This window comes from Candoia aspera, chromosome 7 (genome assembly GCF_035149785.1).
Source record: "Candoia aspera isolate rCanAsp1 chromosome 7, rCanAsp1.hap2, whole genome shotgun sequence".
Classification (NCBI taxonomy): Eukaryota; Metazoa; Chordata; class Lepidosauria; order Squamata; family Boidae; genus Candoia; species Candoia aspera.
The window spans coordinates 78018435-78046033 of NC_086159.1; the positions used below are offsets into that span (position 1 = coordinate 78018435).

General features: G+C 38.6%; 1 protein-coding gene across 1 annotated transcript in view; it reads left to right on the forward strand.

The window, feature by feature from the left end:
- The first annotated feature begins 22577 nt into the window (after window positions 1-22577).
- The window catches only part of SEMA3A (semaphorin 3A), a 203088-nt gene continuing 198066 nt past the window's right edge, over window positions 22578-27599 (forward strand). Inside the window, exon 1 of the mRNA XM_063309367.1 lies at window positions 22578-22599. Coding sequence (XP_063165437.1) covers window positions 22578-22599 — 22 coding nt within the window. The remainder of the gene's footprint in view (window positions 22600-27599) is intronic.

The following is a 27599-nucleotide window of genomic DNA, read 5'->3' on the forward strand; positions in this document are numbered from 1 at the left end:
ATTCACTTCTTTGGAAATCTCCAACAATTTCTGTCTACTTGAATTGGAGCAGGACAATTGGGTCAGAAAATTCAGAAAGTGTGGCTATTGTTTCCAGACTCCCAAAAGCGAGTCATAACAATCCATGGACTGAGAAACAGATTTTATTATTCAGTGTTTCTCAGATTATAGCTTGCAGAGAGAGGCCACAAATCTAACATTTTCCCTGAATTAACTGACAAAGACTTCTGGGAAAGAACACAGTTTAGATTGACTTAGAGTACCAAAAATGATGTTTCCATTAGCATTTTCTTATAATTCAGAGCTTTCTTTTACTGTCAGTGTTAGTCATCTTAAGATCTAGCTGATTGTTTGTTTTCTTTTTCCTTTTTGGTGCCTTCGAGTTACTCTTGAATCTGGGTGACTGCAGGGAAAAGTTTCCTTGGCAATATTTTCAGAGGGGGACAGAGAAGACAAAAGTCAACTTATGTGACCATGATGTCCACCTAGAAGTGGTACTGGAGCTAGATGGATTTAGTCTGTGGTGTCCTTGTAATTTCCTCTTTATACCATGCGTTGGTTCATTTCCTCCACTAGCTGAGCCCCTGTAGATCATTTTCCTCCTCAGTTACCCTGACAATGCAATCATTGCCTGTGTTTATATCACAATGAGCAAATGACCTCAAAGCTCTTAATCTTGCCAGCACACTTAAGGCAAGATGGATTATAAGTGAATTCCAAGCTTAGTGCCGTCAAAGAAATTCTGCTTGCTTCACCGCTCATTATGGTTTATTTTGCACAAGTGAAAATTCATTGCAGCTGCAGCCATTTCTGTTGCAATATTTTGAAGTTCTGGCTATCTGCCCCATAGTTTTATTTGTGAACATAGCAAATAGTTTAGCATTTTATGCCCCTGATGTTTTGACATAACGAAATATGAATCGGATGCTTATTAGTGTATGTGAAAAGAAGGATCACATCTAAACTACATCTGTTCCATTGTCCCATAATAAGATGCAAAGCAGGGTTAATATGTCCAGAGTCATAAAGAACATATCATGGCTTGCTTTTCTGTTACCGTGGCCACCATATACTATTTTTGGAATATGCACACTTAGTAAATACAAGATCTCAGCATGGTTGTGTTTTATGAATTTTGGAAGTTTCCTAGCAGGATTATTAATCAGATATCCTTGAGTTCCAAGCACATATAAAGCAATGCTTTTATGAATACTGAGATTTCCATAGTGTTCAGAGTAACCAGCCATTGCTGAACTTAGTCGGCATAGTCCTGAAACATGTGTTTGATTCTCCCAAATTTAGGAGGTTACTTAAATCATAACAATACTTGTATCATTTTTACCTCATTCATTAAAAAAAAGATCTTGTGGCTTAGTGTTCATGGAATCTCAGAGGTTTTCTTTACTTACTGTGGTATGTTTGAAATCCAGCCCTGGTGTTTTATTTTGTTTTTTAAATATATTGTCAAATTTCTAATAAATGAAATTGTCAGTTTTCTAGGGAATGAAACACAGTTGTCTTTTTTAGTAAACCATTCGACTGGAAGAACAAATCCCATGTATTCAGAGCACCCACCCTGCTTTGTTTCTGTGCATCTGTAAGAAGAAGAAAACCAAAGAAAAAAACAAGGAGAGCCCCCCGGATCAGAAAAAAAACTGCTTAATCCAGAATTGTTTCTCTAACAATGGTCAATGAGATTTCAGGGAGGTGGAGGAGTGTCACTTCTGATCTTCTGATCTGGGAATGTAAAGGAGATTGACTCCTAAGCTCCTTAAGAAAGACCCATTCAAAGAGTGGGCAAATTCACTTCAGTAGAAGTGTTTGACTCAGAGGAACTTTTGTTACAAGACATAACAGAATTTCCACTGTTAAAACTAAAAGCTAAAATCTTGTAAAGTTTGGAAAGCTAAAACCTTGTTCAAGTTGAGCTCAACTCTTGGTGACTTCTTGGTCCCCTCCATATAGTTTTCTCAGCAACAGCAGAGAACTGACCACAGTTGCTTCTAACGATTTCTATCCCTCCTCCCCTCTTGTTTTCAGTGGGACCATGGGTATCCGACAAAGGAGGTCAAAAAATCAAGATGGCAGCCATGACCATCTGATCAAAGGCCACCTCTTAATTACAAGTGTTGTATGTACAATGCATGTCAAAAGGAGCAGGGTTTTGATCAGGCAGTCGCAGCTGCCATCTTGACATACGTCATTCTTCTGAAAGGGTCACAAATAACTGAACCACCTGAAATAAATGAGTCTGCCAAAATCTACTGTTACCATTGATCACCATTAGGGGAATGAATGTCATGTCAGCGATTGAAAATAATTCCACTGACAAGATTTAAAATGGCTATTATGACAATTGTCACATGTGTCCCTCTCCTCTGTTAACAGCCTAGCACCCAAACTATTTGTTTATGTTTTTATCACTGTTACCCTTTCTTATTTCATTTCCTGTTCTTACTAATGTGGATTGCTGCTTTTCACAACTAGATTCTAGTGCCAAAAAGCTTGTTTTTTTCCCTTTGGCAGGTTCCTGTAATCAGGATTAAGATTTATGAAAAGTGCCCTTGCTAGTTAGTGATGAAACATTTAGGCAGGAAAGTCACGGGCCCAATATGAAAACAAGTTCATACTCAGTAAAAGTATTCAGAAATCCCATTTTACAGACTGCTTTGGAAAAAAACAAAAGGGTTGCATATTTACACAAGTTTGACACACACATGTGACACACACACACTTGTTTTCATTCAAGCATGTACATGTTTAACCAAATTCAATTATTTTCTTGGGTTTCAAATAAGATTCATGTTCATATTTTGACTTTGGCAAATTCAGTGATGTTAAATTTCAGTTACTGAATGTTGTGGAGAATGTGCAAACATTAATTACATTGCAACCAGAAGGGTGGGTGGGAGAAGCCATCCAAAATGTTGGTTCTGATGACAGCTTATATTATATTGTATTATTACTTCCTCTAAAAATAATAATCAGCATAATTAAAAACAGCTGATGATGCAGATTTACTAGTAAAGTGAAAGAATACTACTATAATTTGTAATAGTTGGATTAAGGAAACCAAAGATATTTGAAGTATAGAGTTTTATTTTATGTCAGTCTGAAATTCTCCTGCATTTTTTTTTCCTATCACTTTCCATTCACTTTGATGAAAGGACACTTGCTTGAGAAATTCTCTTGAATGGAGTATAATGATTTGCTGCACATTTAAGCCTTTAATTTATTTAAGAAACAAAATGGCCAAATGGCCCCTCCTTTCATTGACAAGTCATATCTCTAACTGTCAGAGTCCCAAGCTTCTCACACTTCAATTAAACGCTGAAGGAAGACATTGAAAGGGTACCTCATCCCTTGGATTTTTTTTCAATAGTTATCCTACTGTCAAGGCTTGGTGGATGAGATCCTGCCCCTGAGAAAATTTTCAAGGATGCTAACATTTCTTGGAGAAATTTGGAGAAGTGCTCCAGTCAATTTCTCTGCCCTCAACTGTGGTAGAAAACTTTGAATGGTCATTTGAGCCCAGTTCTAGTTTTTTCTGAACCTGCTTCCATTTACTCACATTGAACAACGCTTTGGACATAAATAATGGTCATGTAATGGGGCTGCTAAAAAGCTGCACTAATAGAAGTACGGTTTTCTAAATCACAGGAAGTAATGGGCCCACTATATATTCTGATTTGGTCATACCCTAGCCCTGTAGCTGTATATACTGTAGCTAATATTAGCAAAATACCGGGTTTTAATTGTTTTAATGCTTGCATGATTATATTTAGGTATTTTTTTAGTTTTTTTGGCATTGTTTGTGTTTTAATCTTGTAAGCCACCCAGAGTCATGGATGTGAGATGGGCAGCTATAGAAACAGAATAAATAAGTAAAATGATTGTGCAAGATTACACAGTGCCAAGCACCTGTAAAGCTTGCTGAATGTTGTCTTTACAACATCATACCAAAGGGCATTCTGGGGAGGGAGACTAGCAGACATACAGTCTCTTGTTTTGGCAACTGTATTAGATTTTCCAATAAAAGGCTGATAGGCTGCATTTGCAGTGGTAGATCACAAATTCTCTGCTCTGATCTGATCTTTTGGACTACTACTGGGTGTGGGCTAGAGTCAATTGTTTCTATTTAGATCAAGGTCAGGCAAAGCTATGCAGCTGGACTGAGGGGAGAAAGGAGTTGAACATTCTATTTAAACATGAAATGATATTTGATCCTTATGATTACATCAGCCAGGATTCTGTTTCTGACAATCATGATCTCTGGTGATGGTAAAGGATAGTCAATTAGATCTGATCCCTTTGTGCTGAAATATGTATCTTCTTATGTGATTCTTAAAAACCGATGAGGGTGATATAAACATCCTGAAAATTAAATAAAAAGAAAAAAAATGGAGCAGTCCCACCATGTCTTGGGAGGTTTCAGATTTATTATATTACTGTATGGGGGGGAGGGATGTTATAGATTACATTTCTGCATAGAAACTAAAACACTGGTGTTTCTTATTATATACTTTTCTGTTGTAAAAATGTCTTTGTACTTCTGCCCCTGCATTTGGATCCAACTAACCTGTGTTTTTGCATGTGCTAGAGGGTGTACTGTATTGCATATGATCCCAGGTTTAAAACTGCTGCTTTTCCAAGTTGCCTGCTTATAATTCAGCTACTTTTCCACGGTCCTTGGGTAGATTTATGATACTTCTAAGGTAGCTTGGTTCAATGTTTTGATTCATTATTCCCATTCTGTAGGGAGGGGGAAGCTACCCAAGGGCCTAATAAGAGAAGGTTCAATTCTAAGGATGTGCATTTTTAAAAAAACATACTGCTGGTGACCTCATTGTGAAGCCAGTTCAGCAGCCTGCTAGAACCACTGAAATGGAGCAGAGCTTAACACAGCTAAGAAGCTGGGACAGAAAAAGAAAATTATCTTAGATAGCTTCACTGAGCATGCCAGAGAAATACAGGTTATTGCTCTTACACATTCAGCCCTTTCAGATGAAAGAGAGAGAAGGAAGTGGGAGTGGCAAACAAACAGCTTCTTCAGAATTGCCTTGTGGGGCAACTTACATGTTAATGAGGCATGCTGGATTTGCCAAATCCTCCAACACATTGAAACATCTATACGCCATCAGTTTAAGCTGCCAGATGATGTCATGTTTCCAACAGACATCCTGGTTGCTTGTTAGGCCTGGAGCAACCTTTGATTGAAGTCATGTGCATGAGTTGTAATAACTTCAAGGAAGACTAATCTAATGTTTTATATGTACTCAATTGCAGTCCTTCCTTGGTTTACTGAAGTAGTAACAAAATAATCATGTCACTTACAAAATAAGCTATTCTGCTTTGATATCAGTGCATCCCCAATAAAAATACTAATAATAAACAAGGATTCTTCATAGAAATGTCACTACTGAGCATCAGATTGAGATGCAAAACCCTACTGTCATGAGTACTGATGGCGAGCAGGAGGGGGCCTCTATCCAGGGGGGAAAATGCATGCGTAGTACTGAGGAGTTAAGCAGCCACTCGAAGAAACACAGATCAGACCCTCCTTAACTTTTGGGGTTCATCTTTCTGGGTTTTTCCCACACTTCTTCAGTTTGTTAGGATTTTCGGTCTTATGTAGCAGTAATAAACACTAGAGACCTACTCCTCATCTCAGCGTGGTTCCTGACTGTTAGGACACCTACTGAATTCAGTCTACTCTGCTAATAATCCAACTAATAATTTCTGGTATTTTTAACAAAAAATGCAGTTGCAGTTTTTGGCAATTTTTATTTAGGCTTCCTCATATTGTTTAAACTTTGCCATAATCTGAATGAATATCTCTGCAGATGTATTTTTAAGTTTAAAAAAACAATATGGAAAAAAATGGAATTTGCAAGGAAATTGGTGCTCTATTTTCATATTTAGAGGGTCTGTCCAGATAAAAACTAGCAGGAGCAAATGAGTATAATCAGCAATTAGAAGTGCAAAATACTCAGAGAAGCGGATCATGGCCATTTTTTTTTCACTTAACTCAAAAAATACATGTCTCTGTTTCTAAAAATTATTTTTTCTTATTGAAGCAAATCAGTTCAAGACCTTTTTTTTTTCTTTTAGTACTAACTATTATCAGCTGTGTAAGTTGAGAGCAAAAGAACACAATGTGATAGAAGAGATTCCTGGTATAATTTTAGTGGTAATTACAAATCACTGCACCATTCACTTCCAGAATTTTACTCTCCCACTTTAGACAATTTGGTCTACATCATTTATCTGAATGACAGTGATTTTAAGTTCAATGTCACTAGTAAATATTTTAGGCGTCTGCCAGTTTCACCTAATACTGACTCTGGAAAGTACCTTCCAGAACACCTCCAGTGAATCCAAATGAATAATTGGATTAACCAGAAATGGAAAAGACAACCCATCACACTGTGGGATGAGGTTTTTATTGTGTAATAGCCCTGATCAAGCAGAGACAACACCATTTTTCATTCTGTCAAACCATCAAGGTTGGCCAATTCAGGAAACAGGGACCATAAGAAATACTCTATTTTATTGATATTGGCTATAATAACAGTTCAGTTCAATTCAGTTCAGTTCAATTTTATTACGGTCACTGACCAGTACAAGGTACAATTTTATATGGATATACACATTAGCCTTAAAATATGAACCATCTGATTTAAAATAATTTTAAATTTGAATTTACAGGTAAAGGTAAAGGTAAAGGTTTCCCTTGACGTAAAGTCCAGTCGTGTCTGACTCTAGGGGGCGGTGCTCATCTCCGTTTCAAAGCCTTGGAGCCGGCGTTGGCCATAGGACACTTCCGGGTCATGTGGCCAGCATGACTCACAGAACGCCGTTACCTTCCCGCCGAAGCGGTACCAATTAATCTACTCACATTTGCATGTTTTCGAACTGCTTGGTGTGCAGGAGCTGGGACGAGCAACGGGAGCTCACCCCGCCGCGCGGTTTCGAACCGCCGACCTTCCGATCGACAGCTCAGCGGTTTAACCCGCAGCGCCACCGCGTCCCTGAATTTACAAGTTCCAATTAAATGTTAAAATATGTTTAGATCACAATGTAAATGTGCCCCTTAATCAAATTTAAAAACAATCTTATTAATTTGCATTATCATACTATGATAACAGAAATTTGAAAGTGTTTCCCCTTTCCACCCTAACCCCAACCAAAGACAGGCAAGGCGGGGCAATCTTGCATTTCTTTCTCATGCTTTATTGTCTTCCAAGATACTGTTTCAGTGAGAAGAGTCCAGGTATAGTGCTGGGGGGCAGCAGGAGGGCAAGTTCAGAATGAAATGTAACATCTGAAATGGTCTTTAGTTGCTAGAGCCAACAAGTTTTCAGTCTGATGGAGAAATGTCTTCCTCGCTTCATTGTTGACTTCACCTTTTTCAAGTCCATAACACATCATTTATTCTTGCCTCCATCCTTAGAGACACTTCAACTTATTTGTCATGGCACCTACCTCATTAGGTACTATGATAAACTAGTCCATTTGTGACCCATGCATAATACAAACTCTGCTAGCCGGATAAATGGATTTAAAGCAAGTGAAGTCCATGGGGATAACATTGAGAAATCTTCAGAAAATATTATTCAATTTTGTCTTGTCTGCAGTTCATACTGGATTGTAAAAGGGAGAGTTGCTGTCACATTTCTTTAGCCCCTATTCATCCCTACTACTTGGGTACAACGATAGCATATGATTTGGGTAGAATGCAAGAAAAGGATTAACTGGCCAATTCCTTGTGAGGAAGGAAGGCTAAATGCCAGTAGATCTTAGAGGGAGGAGAGGAGAGGAGAGGAGAGGAGAGGAGAGGAGAGGAGAGGAGAGGAGAGGAGAGGAGAGGAGAGGAGAGGGGAGGGGAGGAGAGGGGAGGAGAGGAGAGGAGAGGAGAGGAGAGGAGAATATCTAAAAGAAAAGAAAAACGCTTGTAGATTTTATAACAAAGTAAACAATGACTCTGCAAATAAACACAGAGATGCTTTGTTGATATCCCCATTTAAAGAGAAAGAATTTATATTCTTCATTCAGTATTTCACATAGTGTTATTGTTCAATTGGGCATAATCAGATTGTCTCTGTGTAAGTGAGAGGCAGAATATAAAAGGGCCAGGCACTACAATGGAGTTGAAGGCCAAGAGGTGCTTCAGAGTGCTCAGAAGCACAAATGTGGGGTCTGTCCTTCAGGATTCAGCTCATATACATGGCTCAGGCAAATGAGTTTCTTTATTACAGACAAGAATGAAGAGACAGGAAAATTTTCTGTCTGCAGTATCCATACTCCAAGCATATTTAGAGAAGCCTGGATTTGTTCAAGGCTTTTCATCCCACCTTTCTGAATCAATGGATCAATGGATAATTGGCAGTTCTCTTGATGACCCTGGAAGGCCATCTATGGTGATCTATGTTGACATACAGGCAATCTCAAGCCCCAAAGTCTTGCCAGCTTCCTTCCTTGCACCTAGCAACTCCTTACACCAAATGTGTATTTTTCCAGGATTTTGTGGCTGCTGTGAAGGGTTATGACATGACTGATCTAAGAGGCTGAATCAGCTGCCATATGAATGTCCCCACACACTGATACATTGTTTTATATTTGAATCCAAAGAGTTGCTCAGCCCTAGAATATAATACTCCACACAAACACACCTTAGATAGGAGGCTACCAGGAAAAGAACTGGATAATAAGAGAGGAGATAACCTCAAGATAAGAAAATGAGAAGCATTTGGGGTGGGTGGCCATGTGCTTTTAAAATATTTTTATTTATCTCAAAAATGGAAGAGATTATGGCACCGCTGATCAAATAAACCCTATAAGTACTGCTTTCTGAAATATTATTCCGTTGATCTATGTCATGCCATGTCATACCTCTTCAGTATGTGATGATAAAATGTTTGTAGTATCAACATATTGTACTGGCTGGTCAGGGGCATCCACAGGACATAGTAAAAAAACCCTAAGGTGGTTGCTGTGATGCCTGATTGAAGCTCTGCCCATTTTTTATATGCCATGTGGAGCATGAATCACACATCACAGTCACCATCTTGACTTTTGGACCACATCCTGTAGATGCTCCTTTGGCTGGTGTTATTCCACTAACTTCAGTTGGCCTTATTCCATTTGATTCTACACCCTCTTCCATTGACTTCAGAGAAGTAAATCAAGAGAAATTAGATAAGCTTGCAACAGCATTACCAAAACGTACAAGGCAAAAGTACAGTTTATGTATATGCTGTGTGTGTATAGTTTTTATTAATTTTATTAAGAATTTTGATTATAATAGTAGCATCTAACAGAAGCTAAATCTTAAAGAAAGAAAAGAGAATAGAAAGAATGAGTAAAAAGTGCAAGGAAAAAGAAAAAAGAAAGAGAAAAGTAAGAACATAATAAAGAAAGAGAAAAGAAATATATAAACAAATGATTTCCAACCTTCATCACAACAAGTATAAACAAATTTAGTGACTCTTCATCCCTTCTAAGGTTACAAACATTTGTCTCTTCATCCCATATCCCATCTATACAAATCCATAAAACATCATCTTTTCAGTCCTGGTGGCAGCAGAAAGTCCATAAAGGGTTGCCAGAAATAACTTAACCTGTTTTAACCTTGGTCAAATAAACCAACTTTACATTCCTTCTTTTACTTCTAACAGTCTTAATCTTCAGTTCATTCAAATATTGTCACAGCATTTGATTTCTCTTCATGTCTTCTTTGTCCCATCACACAGAGTTCTTCAAGGCTTTAAAAACCCTATTTTGTAAATCCAGTAGGAAAAAATCATCCAGGTCACTCTCTTGGTTTGTCATTTGTATTTCCCTTTTAAATTTTAAAACCTCAGCCAGTTTCTTTTGTAGATCCAGTGGAACATCCTTTTCCAAGTCATTCTCTTGGCTTGTCAGTTGTAAATCCACTTTTGATACCATCTCTATCTTGTCAGATAAAATTGGTTCTACATTTGACATTTCTTCAATAACATCTTTTGGACAAAGTCTATCCATGGAAGCAGATACCATTACTGACATAGTTGATATTGTGGCTGCTATTTTCTGATTCCATTCTTCAAAAGTCTCCTTCAGTATTTTTGCAACATTATACAGGTCTATATATCTTTCCTCTAACTAAAATCTTTAGTCCCCTCTAGTGTCCAGTTTTTGAAATCCTGAAATTGCTTATCTTTGTTTTGTCTTGTAAAAACTAAAACAGAATCTATTTCCCATGAGAAACTGTTTGTTCTTTATAATTAATTTTATTGTAAAAGTTCCAATATTCCAATTTTACCTGGACCATTAGTCTGTTTATATCTTTCTAAGATCAAAATCTTATTTAGCTTTTTGCTGTTATTTCAGATTCTTTGAATTCTTAAACTTATGATTAAAATTTTATTTCATTCAATTGAAGGCAGACTCACCCAGCATTTTCAAACTTGTCGTTCCGAAGGTATGTAGTAGCTTAGAAATAGTTAATGAGCAATTTCCAACAGTAATTAGAAAGTGAGGTTTGCAAACTTATTGTCCGTCAAAAGGCTCTGCCACAGTTGCAGGCAAGACGGCTAATCCCGTTGTCTCCCAGCACTGAAACCCATGGAAAAACATCATCCTGTGGTCTCCTCATGAGGAGCAGCCATCCAGCACACATGTGGGCGATCTCCCATCCTCTCCTATCCAGAACCTATCTGGAGAGGTTCCAAAAGACTGGTCTACTAACTGGTTCCTTGGTCTTTGCCACAGTTGTTGGCTCTGCTTTCGCAGAGCCATCTTCAATTCACCATACCTCCTCTGGAAGTCATTAAAAAGTATGGTTCGAAGCCTAGCAATATCTTTGATTTTAATGGAAAAATTCTTCCATTGGTTGATAACTGTGGCTTCTGAACATTCTCATCAGAATAAGTACACTTTGTTTTGATTTTCCTTAGCTTTTAATAGTAACTGGAGCCAAGGGCAATGGACCTGTATGTACTTCTTAAAATATGCAATCAAAAGATATGAAATAGCTAAGTCAGAAAAAGATTTCTCTAAAAAGTAAGCAAACACAAAAGTTTTCCATTTCTTGACTTCAAGCTAAAACCAGGACAAGAGAACAGTTAGAGAACCATGTTGAATAATTTTTTTAAAAAGCATACTTTCACTCATAAATTACTTCTGTTCGCATAAAACCTGAAATATAATTCCATGTTTGCATATTAAATACCCAATTTAATTCCTATTTCAGGACTGAAGTTTCAGTTGCTGGTCCCCTTTCAATCTTTTCCCTAGACATTTTGGGAATTTAACACATCTAAAAAAGCACCAAGTTGGGGAAAATGAGTCTAGTTGAGATAAATTGAACAGATTCTGCATTGCATCATAACTACATAGCCACCAATGATTTGGTTGAAGCCTGACGAGATGGCTTTGCCCTTTTTTTTTTTAATGTTAGTTCCTAATGCAGCGAAAGCCATAAAGATAGGTCTGCATTCTCCAACTAATTTATTTCATATTCCCTGTAATTTGTGACCAATAAGTCTTGGTGGTTTTCCTAGGATAACTTTCTGTGGTAAGCAGAACAAGTAGTTCTAATACGTTTTTTGCTTTCAAGCTTGATGATTTCTTTTTAAAAAAACTGCATGTAATGTAATATGATTAGATGGTATCTTCTAGTATTATCTATGGAACATTTTTAAAGTAACATATGTTGATTGCTGATTCAGCCAAGATATGTATATTAAGATCTTGGCATATAATAATTGCGAAAATCCTTCATGATTTTCTTGAAAATGAGTCTTCAGAGTTCACTTTCAAAAACAAAGTTTAGAACCAAAAGTTTAGGGCAATGTATTTGTTTCACTTTCATACTACTCCTGGTTTTGTGGGGAGGGGATTTTGGGAAAAAAGGATGATAGAATCATAGAGTATCTGGCCCAATTTATTTGTGACAAACCCAAGGAGGCTCCTGTTAATTGTAGCATCACCATTTAAGTGTCACAAACATGCAATTTGATTATTTCTCTTCAAAGACCTTGCCCAGTAGAGACATCAAGCTGACAGATCTGCAGTTTTCTGTTCCCTCCTTTTCCTTTTCCATTTTCCATTTCCCCACTTTTTGAAAATGGAAATTGCATTTGCTCTTCTCTGGTCTTCTAGGACCTCACCAGTTCTCCAGGAAGATGTTCTGCTCTCACCTCTGCTAGGTCCTTTCTTAGCCTTGGATGGAGTCCATCAGGCCCTGGAGACTTAAATTCTTTTAAATTATGTAACTTTCCTCTGACCCTCTCCTTTCTGTCCTAAGTTGCACTCCCCCATTCTCCCAGTGGCATAATGATGGGAATCATAGGAAAGAAATCTATTGGAAAGAAGTGGAAAAGACTTCTTATGAAGATGGTGCTTTGCACATAGTAAGAGTTGTCTGAGAAATATTCTTCTCTGAAACCTGAAAGGATTACTTCAGGCAGGGTAGTCAATACTGTCTGAAATTGACATGATGGGATTTGAGCAATTTTCTCTCTGTGTGTCAGATAGTAGTAGTAATAGCTCTACTTATTATGTACTTAAAACTAAATGCAATACAGTCATAGTATAAAATAAAATTAATGCAAGAATATATTATAATAAATTACAACATCATAATGTAAAGCAAGGAGCTTCTAAAGTAAAAGGTCCATGACATACAATAACCTCTATTCATTCAAAGTAACAGGCAACAGTCTGTTTGTTTGTTAGTTTGTTATAAAAGGGTCTATGAAAAAGAAACATTTTTAATGTATCTATAAACTTGTAAGTGGTTTGGCTCCAAGTATAATCTTAGTGGGAATCTATTCCAAAGAATTGGAGCCAGTTGAAAAAAAGCTTTCGACTATGATGTGTTGGGTCAAACATACAGTATATGGGCCCCATGTAGGTCTCTCAAGTAAGTTTGCGTACCTATCTGCAAGGCATGATGTGTCAATGCCATCATTTTGTGCTGATATCTTTCCCAAATTCCCAACTAATTTAAGAGTTGGTGATAAAAAGAGTTAGGAGCAAGATAAGGAAAGTCCAGAATAGCATGAACAACGTCCTTCTGGAGATGACTCAAAATCTCAGATAACGTGGCCAACTACAATGATCCAAATGCAGCAGAACCAGAGCATGAATGCAGCATGACCTTGGCTGTCTTAGTAATAAGGAATTTATGGATTCTGTAATCATTCATTAAATGGAAATGGTACCTTGTCAAAAGCTTTGCTGAAATCAAGGTAGATTTTAATCACAGCATTCCTCTAGTCCACTAAAGTAGTTACCTTACCAAAGAAAGAGACAAGAATTGTTTCACATGACCTGTTTTTGACAAAAGCATGCTGATTGTTAGCTATAACCACAGCATTGTCTTCAAGATGCTTACAAATGGCCTGATTTATTATCTAACATCTTTCCAGCTCACTGGTTAATATATACTGGGATTCTCTTTTTTCCTTCCTTGATGAGGAGCACTATTATTTTTTTTTCTCCAGTCCTCTGGCACCTGCCCAGTTCGTTGGTTGGTTTGAATGTATGTGGCTGCCCATCTCAAATTCATGTCTCTGGGCTCCAGGACTCCTCAATAATTTATTGGACAGAAGTCTTGATAGCTCTTCAACCAGTTCCTTCAATATTCTATTTTATCAGGGCTTGGGGACTTCAAGGCAATCAAATTAGCTAGAAGTTCCTTTCTGACCTGCACCCTTCCCTGTTATATTAGTTTCCAATACACACTACTCAAATCACTATTTAGTTTGAATATAAGACAAAAGCAAAATACAAGATGAAATCCCCTGCTTTTTCTTAGTCAATCTGTTAACATTTTTCCATTTGTTTTCCTCTTACTGTTGACATATTTCAAGAAAAAGTCTCACTGGATTTTGCCTCTTTTGCTACCCCTACTTCATTTTCCACCTTTCCGTTCCCAACTACATTCTTCCATGTCTGGGCTGACATTCTGTAGATTTCCTTGGTAATTAGCCCTTCTTTCCATTTCCGATAAGTACCCTTTTTTAGCCTCAATTCCTTTGAATACTGCCAATATAACCATATTGGCTTCTTTAGATATCTTCTAATTTCCTTCCTCAGTGGTGTTGTTTGAGGCAATGCTATTTTTAATTTCCTTTTCAAGAAAGTCCAGCCAGCTTCAACACCTTTGCCTTTAAGGTTCTCTTCCTACTGCATGTTCTTACTATTTCTCTTAGTTATTAAAATTGGCCTTAACTGTTTTTTTAACAAAATTCCTTTTTAAAATCAAGATGTCATACAATGCTCAGTTACTTGACCCCAAAGTTCCCACCATTTTAATATCTTCCCTCTTAGTAAGGACAGTAGTTCTCCTAGAGACCACCTCAACTTTTTGAAAGAGAAAATCATCATGAAGAATATATCTGACATCTTGTCAGACAAAAGGCCATAAAATGTGAGAAAGAGGGCCCTAGCTCAATGAGGAAGGTTCTACTTTGCATACAGATGGTCCTCATTTCAGTCCCCAACATCTGTAGCAAGGGTTAAAAGAGAAAGGGTATGTTAGAAAGATTCCCACTTATCACTGGAAGGCTATTTCATATAATCTTGTTCTAGTTTCTGAACTTGAGAACACATTTTAGTGAACAGGAAGTTGGACTAGATCAGTGTTTCTCTTCAGCAACTTTAAGATGTGTGGACTTCAACTCATAGGCTTCAACTTCCCCATGTTGACTGGGGAATTCTGGGTGTTGAAGTTCACACATCTTAAAGTTGCTAATGTTGAGAAACACTGGACCTCTAAGATACTTTCAATCCTATGACTCTAATTCTAATTAGTTTGGGAGTTTGCAATTCATTCCAAGTTACTGCTTTAAATCAGAATAAAGAATCTTCCTATGTTCCTAATGAAAACAGAGAGTGTAAAAAGAAGAAATATCTCTTGTTTCTTAAGCAGTTGCATTAGTAACTTAGTTACCTTCCTTTCAAATCCTAATTGATTCCAAATATGCTTACCTTTTTCAGGATCAGCCAAAGTCCTGTAAGTGGTGCAGGTCATAAGGGAGACACTGAAAAAACATATATATTTCAGCCTTCCAATGGGGAGCTCTAAACATCTCAGCCAAGTATAAAAGAGTATAACTAAAGTAAATGCCATGGTTGGTTGAGTTTTTTTCCCTTAAACACAATAAGGATGAAACATGGGAACCTGAGTGAATATGTTGCGTTGGCTACAAAATACCTCCTATTCCTTTATGGACTATACATTTTTTCCCCAGAAGTTTCCATTAAAAACAACAGGTGCTGTTCCAAAGATCATATTTTATTTGGTACTTAGCCTTTTTGTTATGCCCAATTCACATTTTTTCTAATCAGGCTAGTGTGGCCTGTTGACTAAGGGAATCAGCAGAAGGCAGAGATGTTCATATTTTACCTCTTTCAAGAATCACTATATCATAAGGACAAATCATCCTGAGCCTCAACCCTCTTTAGTATGTTGATGGTAGTAATTAGGGCTGTGAATGCTTTGAAAATGATACTTCAACTTTCACTAAAGCACACAGGCAGCACTTTTCTGCTATTTATTAAAGTAGGCAACCTTTTTGGGGGGGGGGGGTCTGTACAAGCTGGAAAATGGTAGTGTTGCTTTAATGAGTGGGTTCTTTAAAGCAGCTACTTCTCCTTGTCAGCCTCATGAGGAACCCTGAAAAAGGTAGGTCCAAGTCTTCCAAATCATTTTTGAAGCATGCACAGCCTCCTATCATTATAAAGATTATTAATACAGCCTGCAAGAAAAAATGTTATGGAAATGAAAAAGGGGATTAGATTGTCTACAATACAAATAGAGTCTCAGGAGGCTGCAGGATTTTATTTACCTTCTGGGCATTGAAGTTAAGCAGGGTCAAAACATGGTTAGTTTTTGGCTTGGGAATCCCAGGCTGCAGGCCAGATTAGAAGTGGAAAAAAAGCAGAGGAAGACAGCAAAAGCCAACCACAGGGGTATCTGCAGAGAGAGAGTCAAAAAAATCAAGATGGCTGTTACAACCATGTAATCAAATTCCCCCCAAAGTCACAATGCAAATAAAAAGGGGTGTGGCTTTGATGACATGATTGTGGTAGCCATCTTGACTTTTTTTTTTTGACTCCCGTTCAGACATCTCAGGCCAACCATCCCTGCTCCAGTGTCAAGAAAACTATATGGATCTGATCATCTAATTGCCAGGAGTTCAATTTGACTTGATATCTTTACTCATTTTAATGTGAATATAAAACCAGCAGTAACATAGCATTTGCTTATTATTATTATTATTACATTCAAATCCTGCATTTTGGTCAACTCAAGTTGGCACACATACCTAATGCTTCCACCTGCTATTTTCCCCACAACTCTGTGAGGTAGGTTGGACGAGGGAGACTTGCCCAAGTCACCCAGCCAGCATTCATACCTAGAACTTACTGTCACCTGGTATATTATTATTATTATTATTATTATTATTATTTAGATTTGTTATAGCACTAGTTCAGCACCTTAACCACATCAGAAAAAGAATGAACACAACTTTGCATTTATTCTACAACTATAATTATTAATTTAAAGTGCAATTCTATACACATTTACCTGGGAGTAAATTCTACTCCTTTTCTAAGCAGGCTAGGCCAGAATTATAGTGCAGATGATGTGTTGATTTTTATGGACTTTCTAAAAACTGCCAGACACTTCCTCTTCTTCTCTCAGCAGGAGAAGCTGGCTCCCAGCTTTTGGGGCAAATGTCCTGAGATGAAGAAGCAGGGATATGGCTGGTGAGGAGTTCAAGACAAGAGCTCCCCAGAGTTCCTGGCACATTTGGAAGAGATTCTGGAGTGCCCCCAGTGTCTTGATACCCATGGCCCCTCCATGCAAGACGGTCTGACTGTGAGCTACAACTGCAGTGACTATGATGAGTCACAATAATTGTCAAATCCACCACCCTCTGACCACTAATGTTGATAAATAGGCACCAGAGTGAAAGAGGATTATGAGAAAACATACTGTTAGTATTTAGACAAAAGATGGAGGTCTTTGAGGATCTCTCCCCTCCATCTCTGCTGGAGCAAAAGGGGAGAGAATTAAAAGAGAAACACTTCAGGCACTTGGTAAGCAGTCAGGTTTTTTTTCTGCTAACATAATATATCCTTTTAGGAAGCTAATATAAGGTTTCCACCTGCCCTGCCCTGTTGGTCATGAGGAACTACAAGGAGGTTAAAGCATTTTTCCAGGAGTTCAAAGGGATTTTAAGGGTAAAACTAAGGTGTCCGTAACTAGACAGCCATTTCTTTATGTGAGCAAAGAGATGACACTTGCACATTGGAGATGGCACATATTGCTACCCAAATTTTTGCAGATACAAAGAAATGTTAATATATGCCCAGAAAAGCAATAGAAAAATATGCACAGTAAGAATAGGAAAAAGAAGAAACCAAGATTTTTAAGAATGGTTCAAGAAAAGGTGTGGTGAAGCCAGAAATATCTGTGTTAATGGAGAGAAAAAGGAGAAAGCATCTTTGGGACCTAGAGAAAAAGGGGTGTTAGGAAAAGGCAGACTAAAAAGAATCATTTAATTCAAGTAGTATAAACATGCTCCTCTCGCTGATGATACAGTGAATCAGTGTTTTAGAATAAATACAGAAATGTTGAAGTAACGCTCAAGTGATTGTTGCCAGTGTGAATCACCATTGAGCATCACATGTATAATTTGCTTACTTGCACATCCTGTGGTGTATGCAGTGATTTATTTTCTCAGAAGTTCCATTGAAACACTATTGAACTAATTGCTTGTCTGGAAAACATGTACACACAGATATGTATTTTTCCTGTTCAGGTCAGAAAACTGTCATCCTGCAAGCCTCTTTAGGACTGACTTATCGTACAACTGAAAAGTTTTGCATAGTCATCTGGGTTCCAGGTCCAGAGAGTCTCTTGCATCTTTAGTGCAAAAATATGATATAGGAAAGCTGGGTCAGGTTGGATAGATCAGTTTCCTCCAAGCTGGTGACCTCCAGATCTTTGGAACTTCAACTTCCCTGGAAGTCCCAACATTGGAGACCAAGGAAGGTAGCTCAGCGGACCAGATAGCTAATCAAATGAAGGGACTTTTCCACATTACAAGGAGATAAGTTAAGGTAGTTGTTTGTTCAAGGGCAAATGTGGGGTGGGGACAGCCCTTTCAAGGCCCATGACTTTTCTGTCTTCATCTGTATTCAGCAGATGCCTCATTTTTTTCCTCTTCATTGCCTAGTTTGTATAAACAATGGAAGTTTTGTCTCTCATGAATATATTCTTGTTCCATTTCACTTGCAGGTGAAGATAAACACTTTAAAAAGCACCATGAAGTAGTATTTAGACTTTAAAAGGGAAAAATAGTACAGAAAGCTTTCAGCAACAGTGGAAATTGATGGAAGTAACTTCTATTGTTGCTGAAAGCTAGGGGGTGGATAACTGTAGGGAGGGAATGCAAATCAAATGACTGAAAGTTATCTTAAATCTGGAGAATCCACTCCCAGTTAAAGGTATGACTGTAGAAGATGAACATTTTAAAAGATGATTTAGTAGGAATATATATTTAGAATGTACCTCAGAGTTGGCTTGATCAGGACTTGGATGGGAGACCACCAAGACATTCCAGAGTGGAAAGTTAGACTGGGGGGGTCAGAAAACATCCTAGAAATAGGTAGGAGCAAACCAAAATCAGTACCTTTGCCAGGAGGGCTGTTGCTATGGAGTCAGTTTTGAGGTGAAACATCTACACCTATGGAGTACCCTTATGTAGTTGTAGTTGTGTTGTACACAAATTGAATCCCCCAAACATTTTTTTTATATTCACAATGCGCAGGCATCTCAGCAAGGGAAACAGGAAAACAAACAAAGCAATAATTATAGATGCTTGAGGGTGTCTGTGAGATTCATTCCTAAATTCTCTCAACTCAATGCAAGGACTCTGCCAAGGATAGGAGAATGTTGGCTGTCAACTGAATTCATCCAAGTTTGGACAATTCTACAGAAATTCTGAATCATCTCCACTCTCAGACAGCTTTCATTCTTAGGAACTGTTTCCTAATGTTTTCCCCAAACTCAGTTTTCCTGACATTTCTGCCCATGCTACTCTCACCCAGGGAGAGCAGTTCCAAACCAAGGCTGTTTCATCTCCATGACAGTCTGTCTGAATTCTGAAGGAAGTTCTCATGCTTCCCATTAAATCTTCTCTACTTCTCACATGCATATCTCATTCTTTCTGCTAGGATTCAGTTTCCAAATTATTTCCTATCTGAGTTGCCCTCTTCTGGACCAGTTTGAGTTCTTCAGCCTGTTTCTTGAAATGAACAGTCTCAATATTCCAGATGCCAGATGCTGTCATAAGGGCTTGGCAGCACTTGGTACCCCAAGCAGAAGGTGCCATGCGCATAGCCCCATTAGGGGTATTGGAGAGGTCAAAAACATCCAGATGGTAGCCAGACCATGTGACCAAAGCCTCACTCCTTTGCAAGGGCAGGGCTTTGATCACATGACTGTAGTCCACATCTGGACTTTCTGACCCTCTCTTTGTGGACACCCCTGGTCCCCTCAAACTAATGTGTTTTTTCTCAGGATCAAGCTGCGGCTGCCATTTTTTGCTTCCAGGAAAAAAAAAAATAGATGCTTCATGGAGTTGCTGACAGGTGGAACATTCAACCTGAAGTTCTCTGAAGTATCTATTTGCCTTGGAATCCAAAGCCTTAACCAACCCCAACAGTCAACACTAGAAGATGGAAATAATAAGCTATTCTTTTAAATGCCTTCTCAGATTGTTAGGGGTTCCATCTTTTAAGTGTTAAACCTATTTGGCTGTGGTCCTACACTGAGATCAAAGCCTTGAGAATAAGCTATTGTGGACTGGCTCCAGCTGTTGAGCTGTTTGTTGCCTTGCTGATGAGGATGCTAGTGCTACTCTGAAGCCTTATTACCTTTTTTTTTTTAGTCTATTTGCAAAACATTAAACATCAGTGTCTGGGTCTGACACAAACTTTATGCTTCCTTTTAGTTGTTATTTTATGACTAACTCAGCCCATCCATCTGTTCCCCTTGCTGTTATATAACTTTTCTGAAAAGAGGCTTTCATCCTTTTGTCTGGGTTTAACTTGAAAATCTGAAACTTTCATTTCACAGGTTGTTTGGAGACAAAGGAGCAGAAGGGTCTTTTTTTTCCCAATTTGTCACAGAAACAGTTCAACACAGGAAATTTTCTTTCCCTTTTTAAAAAAGCCTTCTGATACTCACAGAGATAGGTGAAGATGGAAGCATGTACAGTATTACAGTATTATCATTTATGTCTATAGTTTTTTAATGACCCAGCTCACACTGCCAGCCTATACATTTTTTTTTAGATTGGCTCAAGAAAACATCACATTATTAAAAGTTTGCTTTGAGTTTTCCTGAACAGTCACCATTTACCTACCACACCTGCCTCTACCAAATTCCTCTACTATAATTAGGTACCAATCAGTCTGGGGCCTCAGACTGATTTACACCAATTACTTGGCTTTTGCTCATTGTATGATCTCTTTCCGTCTGCATACAATTGTGCACCCCCATGCACTATTAAACAGAATCCCTCTTTCTAATCCTCCACACCAGAGAAGGTCTCATTAAACAGACTTTCTCCCCCACCATCATGCTTAGGAAGGAGGTCAGCTACAGAAAACATGTGTAGTAATGATAACCTGTTAGATAATTGTTCTGCAGTATTTTTAAGAATTAACAAACAATTCTGAATCCAGCTGTAAGAGGCTGGAGCGATGAGGGGAAGAGAAGAGCAATGTTAACAGCAGCTCTTATGCTGAGATTCTCAGAACTGTACAATGGAAGAGATGGAAGGAATCTTCTTTGTGTTTGACGCAGACTTTGCTTCAAACCCACCTCAGCCATTTCCAAGATTCTTAGCAACCCTCTTCACACAACATGTTTAATCATGCTCAGTGAAAAATGCAGATTAATTTGCTTAACTGGCTAAGCTTAGTTAGATTTTGTGCATGTGTGTGTGTTTGTGTGTGTCTTGTGCAAACCCAGCCTACGGTACCAAATATTCTGTCAGTCCAGAAAATGGATTCATTCAGAAACAGGGTTGAGTATATTAATAGGAGTGGGTTGCACATCCATTGGTGACTATTCCACCTGCCCAAGTATTTAAAATAAAAGAAATATTTGGCAAGCTGGGAACTAAATAACTTGGTATCTGAAATAATTTTGCTTCTCAAACCTGATAGGGGACTTGGGAAACAGGAATACTCAGGGTCCAATTAGACATCACGAGCAACTATGTCTTTGGGTATTCTAGTTCCTAAATCACAGCAGGAATGTAAGGAAGGGCAATTTTCTTTGGGACTGTAGTTTGGCAAAAGCAGATTTAACCCTTGCTTCAAAAAATCCCTGCCCCCAAATCCTGCTGTCAAGCAGACCTTGATGCTAATGGAAACTTTCTTCCTGGGGCTACTAGGGGTGGGGTGGGGTTTGGATCCACAGCTGAGAAGGAAAGGGATTAACCTTTCATCCCCCTATCCTAATGAAAATCAGGATCATTGTATCAAGACGGGGAAAGAGGAGTAGGTCTATCCATTTTATTAAATAATACACATGCATCAATTTATTCATATTTCAAAGGCAACTAGTCTTCCTGATGAAGATGAAATTTCCCTGTTGATCATTCCAAAACTCCTGAACAAGTTCTAGCCAGCACTTTATTTTAGGAGGAAAAACAAATGACATGTCAATTATTTCAATGCTGGTACCATAAGTATAGCAGCCTTTAATTTCAATGAATGTCAAATTGCAATATTCATCTTACATAAATGCAGCAGGCAAACACAGCCTGTGCTCTGTTACGTAGGCCTTCATTTCATGTTGGTGGTTCTTATCTCAATGCCTTTAACTTTTGATCCATGTATCAGTGGAAGGGTTAATATTCTGAGTCAAACACACTTCCCTTCCCCTCTTCGCCCTTCACTAAAGATCACCTTAGGAAACACTTTACAACCAAGGATTCCCTATCTAGGCTTAAATGCTAAGCATCTGCTTAAGTACTTTACTGATGTCAGGCTGAGGAAAGGAAATTTTCTGCCCCCCTGTGGTCTAAATTATTTAAAGCTAAATATAGTGCTGCTTTCTCTTTTGACATGAAGCCTTCAGTCATTAAAATACTGAGCTTATTCCATTTTATTAAATCACCAACATTTCCTCTATCTTTGTTTCATCTCATAGCCATAGACTCTTATTTTAAAAACTTGTCAGTTGGAAAGAGAGGCTTTGACCAAGAAGCAGAGCACATTCAGTTTTAAAAGAATTCCAAAATCTTTCTTTAAAAACAATTCTTATCTCAAATTCACTGGCTTGGGGTGGGGGAAAATAAAAAGAATTGTTTGGCATAAGTTGTTTTGAACCATCAGGATTATGGGCTGAAGCTGCTGACAGCTACTTGTCTCGTTGCTGAACTGGAAAAAAATTGTGTCCAGATGACACAGGCAAGAGAGCATCCTCTCCACACACCCCTTTTTTTTAAATGTTGCATCCTTGAGAAGGTCAAACAGGATAGTCAAATTATTGTGAGATGGTAGTAACTTGTTTGCAAGGTGAGTTATGACCTCTTTGAGCATGCCAGTAGAAGGGAGATACGTTTATCCAAGGGGATCCCATGTTTCACTTATTAGGGAATGTCTAAATCAGGGTTTCTCAGCCTTGGCAACTTTCAGATGTGTGGACTTCAACTCCACACATCTGAAAGTTGAAGTCCACACGTCCAAAAGTTACCAAGGTTGAGAAACACTGGTCTAAATGAACCAAAATTCCAAAATGTGTGCAAAGTTTGGATTGCAACCAATGCCTCCAATCTTATATAGAATGAGGCTCTTTATATCCCAAAGCCTTTGCTAAGCTAGTGTAGTGGAAAAAACCCTGCTTCACATGCTACCTACACCAGGAACTTAGTAGGTGGTTTTAGACATTTTCTTCATACTTAACCCTGTCATGTAGAGTATAGGCATGATAACAGCAACCTATTTTGCAATTGTACAAAATCGTAGGAAAGGTTACAAGGAGTGTAAAAATATGAAATTCTTTGGAGCACTCTAAAGCAGTGGGCTTCAAGCTGTGTCCAGAGGACTTTTGAGATAGTTCGGAAACAAGGCAGGAAGTTCAGTGACATTCCAAATGATGGACAAGCTCCTCTGAACATCAGTTATTACTGATCCAAAAGGAAACAGGGAACCAAGGAAGTTCTAGATCACTTCAGAAAAAGGACTGCTGTTTTCTCATCAAGATCCCTGCTGCACCTCTTTTCTTTCTGATGTGGTTCAGATTATTCCTTTCTCAAGGAAAGCTTTATTTTGATAACAGATAAAACATTCAGCCTTTTGAATAGAAGAACAAAAAGGAATAAGGTGTAAATAGAGTTATTATTATTACACAACAATGTGAAATCACAACTGCCAGTTCTTTAGCTGGTGTTGGCCTTCATTCACGAGTTCTTCTCAAGAACCTAGGATTATTAAATTATTAAATAAAATTATTATTATTTTGCGAATGATGCCCAGTACTTGAGAGTGTTAGGTATGGCCTAAGAAATTCTTCTTAGGTATCCTCAAGTTGCATTGGACTGAAAGCTCACTACCAGTGGCTTCACAGTCACATTTCCCTGGTTTCTTGGCAACAATTTGCCATCACCTTTTTCCTGAATAGTTTTGTTTGTTTGTTTGTTTTGACTTCCCAATCTAGTCTAGTGCCCTGGAATTTCCTAAGCATGCCTGATCCTGCTTAACTTTCTGAGATTAGCCAAAGTCAGCAATGTGTTGCTTGGCTACAATACCCATAAATCCTCATACCCAAAGAAGATAATAAGAGATAACTAGCACACTATTAGGATACAGGTTAGAGGAGCCGTCATGGAATTTAGGGAGAAAATCAAGACATTCACACTTGAACAGCTCTCCATTTGAAGATGCTCCAGAATCCTTTTCAATGAGTTGAATTCTCTCTGCCCCCTTTTAACAGACAGGCTAGAATTACAATGGACTGAAACCTCCATTTGACTTTATTGGAAGGCTGAAAAGATGCTAAATTTTATTTCAGTAGTTTAGGATTGCAGCCAAAAACAGAGGCATTGGCAGCATGGAGAAAAGGATGCTTTGGACTAGGTCCCAACTGTGGGTCATCTTTGGTGTATTGTTTGCATTGTGTCCCAACACAAAAGTGTAATCCACTGGGCCACCTCTTCAAATCATCTCCTTGTGTCAGAGGGTTGCTCTGTCAAGCAAATCCCTGCAGCCAGTAATCCATGGGAAACAGACAGTGTTTCTTGTCATTTACAAGTGCTAATCCAGGGCTCCAGAATGCACATAAAAGTCCACAAGGATAACAAGGGTGGGAATGACCAAAACTAACATGTTTAGATCTTGTTTGCTCAACAGTGACACAGATCAATGGAACTGCTGAGTGGTTCAGATAAGAAGTGGCAACATTCATGAATTCAGCTCAGGAAGCAGATGTGGGTGAGGCCATCCATCTCCACTTTACCATGTTTGGGTAGTGTCTGGTTATAAGGTGAAAGCAGCAGGGATAAAATGCTTAGGTGTTGCTTCTTAAATAAATGGTTAAATTCTTGCCTGGAAATTTAAAAAGCTACTCCATTTTATGTTTGGCATCCAGAGTAAAGTAAACTGGACTTGAGGGCACATCATCATCATCATCACCATCTCCTTTAGTTGCTTGTTATAGGTATGTCCATGAAGTCACTAAGAGCTGACTTGAATTTAGCTTATTTATACCAAATTTTCCCCAGTTTAATTGGCTTCCATATTCAAAATATCTTCCAGCATTACAGGTTGTAGAAACAGTTTCATAAAGGGATTTAATTTTAACATATGGATACCAGCGTTCTTTTTCTTAAGAATCAACACACCTTAAATTTAAAGCATTAAACATTTCTCAGAAGTACATTTCAAAAGAGAAGAGCAGAATTCTAATATTTTGCAGAATTTGAAATATCTGTAGATTCTCACTTCTGCTTTATTTTATGAGGTTCATCCTGAAGTATCTCGTTTGTTACACCCTGAAACTTTATCAGACCAAACCCCAATCTATCAGTGTAATGCAATGCAATGCAATGCAAAACATTATAATCCCTACAGGCCAAGTCTCAGGGATAACACATCTTCAGGTAGAAGACTCTGATCCAGGACTGGGAAAGATCCTTACCTGTGACTATGGGAAGGGTGTCTGCAGGCAAGGGGGTGTAAAAGAAAAAGAAAAAAAAAACCTCAAGATGGCAGCTGCCATCAGGTGATCAAAGCTGCCAGTCCTATCCAAAAAATGGTAGTGAGATGCAACAATGGCCCTATAAAACAGCATCCTATGTTTTAATAGTGTGGATAAGGATAAGCCACCTATGTCAGGGGAGACACAAACCTGTGTTGGTTCCCATTCAAAACAGTACTGTAAAACCATGGATGTTTTTAAGGACCACACCCAGTCAAAATCCATCAAGTCCTCTCTATGCACTCTGGACATCTGTTCCTCCATATTGGTGATTCACTTTTTCCTGCCATCCACAGAAGATAGGATACTGGTCACAGGAAAAGCACAAGACGTGCATTCTTTAGGATGGTGCAAAGCAACCTAACTTGGACTGGTATCCCCATAAACCCTGTCTAAATGGCCATGGAACATGCTGGTCAGGAATTATGGCAGTTTAACCAGATTGGCATGTTAATGTTGAAGTCTAACATCTGGAAGGTACCAAGCTGATGATGGTTGAAGATTTGCGATTCTGAGTCTTCAGAGCATCAGTAGCATTGCATGAAGCTGTTAGATGGTTGCAAGAGCTGAAAGTGATGCACATTCTTTATTTTGCATTGCTTTCAACAATGGACACCCCACCCTTTCATGAGCAATCAGCTGGATGAGTATATCATTTCTTCCTGAGACCCCATAAACATTTGCTTCTTTGTAAAACTGGATCAGGGCCTAACGTCTCATGGATTGCAAAGCTTGTTTATAGCCTGGTTGAAATATTCTCATTGTTGTGTAGGTTTTTCTTTAAAAAAATCAAATTGTTTGTACAGCTTTGTAACCTTGAGAAGCAAAGTTAAAAAAGATGTTTTAAATCAACAGAAGTTCCCTGCTTATGTGAGTAACCTTGTGACCAATGTAATCGCTGCATAACTAGCCTAAAACATATGTAGATTCTGGAACAACAAACATGTTTAGAAGAAAATGGGATTCTTGCATACTTGATTATGCTGTGTATCGCTTAGAAAATCTGGGAATCCAAAAATAGTAAATTCTGTATGGGTATTTAGACATGATGCCTTTTTCCAGGGACCAGATGTCTTCTTTCCATGAATCTCTAAACTGATATTTCTCAACCTGGGCAACTTTAAGACATGTGCACTTCAACTCCCAGGCTTCCCTAGCCAGCAATTGCTCTAAAGAGCTGAAGTGTCCAACAGAAGACCATCTTCCTCCACTACCTTGTAGGAGGTGAGCCATGTTACTCTACAGTACCCCAAATCTGGGGATGGAGGGGGTAGGGAAATCCCAGCCCTTCATCTCCATGAGACCCAACCACAAGGAAATGGCAACCATGCTATAAAGGTAATTAGCAAATAGTCTCTAACAGGCAAGAGTCTTTGCTCATTCATTTATTTAAAATAGTCTTTGGTTACTCAGTTATTAACATTTTTATCTGAGGTTGGAGAAAGCAAGTTCCCTTGGAGCCCTTTTTATAAAACCCAAAAGATCCCATCTCTCCCAGAGCCCCAGTGACTTCATGGTTACAACCATGCCTTCTTCTTTCTGACATCTAGCCTTCAGCTGTGGGATTTCCTGGTGGTCCCCCATCCAAGTGCTAACCAGACCTAAGTCTCCTTAGTTCCTGACTTCAGGTGAGGCCAGCCCAGTGCTGCCATCTAGTGAAAGGGGGCAACACACATGTACAAATGAAGAATAAGAATCAGGAGTCTGGTAGCATCTTTGCAGACCAGTAAGTTTCATCAAAAGGCATTAGCTTGTGCCTTACACTGAAAGGGAAAGGTGCTACCAGACTCCTTTTGGTTTTTGATTTCTGTACATTGACATAGCTCTTCTCTTACAAAATAAAAAATAATAAGGAGCACAAGGATTTTTTTCCCCTGGCTAGCATTTCCCACTGGGGCTTTGAGGCTCGCAGTCCAACTCCGAAGGTGCCAGGTTGCAAAAAAGCCATTCTAGTCAATCACACTTCACACCCTCAGTAACCACAAACCTGCGAACTCACCAGCACCTCTTCCTGAGCTTCTGGGTGTGCATGTGTGCTCCACATTGAGATCTATATTGGCTCTGCCTTTCCCTGTTGGAGGGAAGGGTGCTGGGGTTAGGATTTTAATGGGGCAGGGGGAGAACTTTCCTGTCCAACTTATTAGACCACTTGGATTTGTCTCTCTGTCTTGACCTGACTTTTGGCCAGGAAGTCTTGCTGAGTTGTTAGGAAAGGAGCAGGGGCTCTGCTAAACAAGCCCTTCAATTGTTCCTGCTGGAGTTTGTTGCTAGAAGCCTCCTTTAAAAATCTTGTGCAATGAAGATAGGTAGATAGAAGATT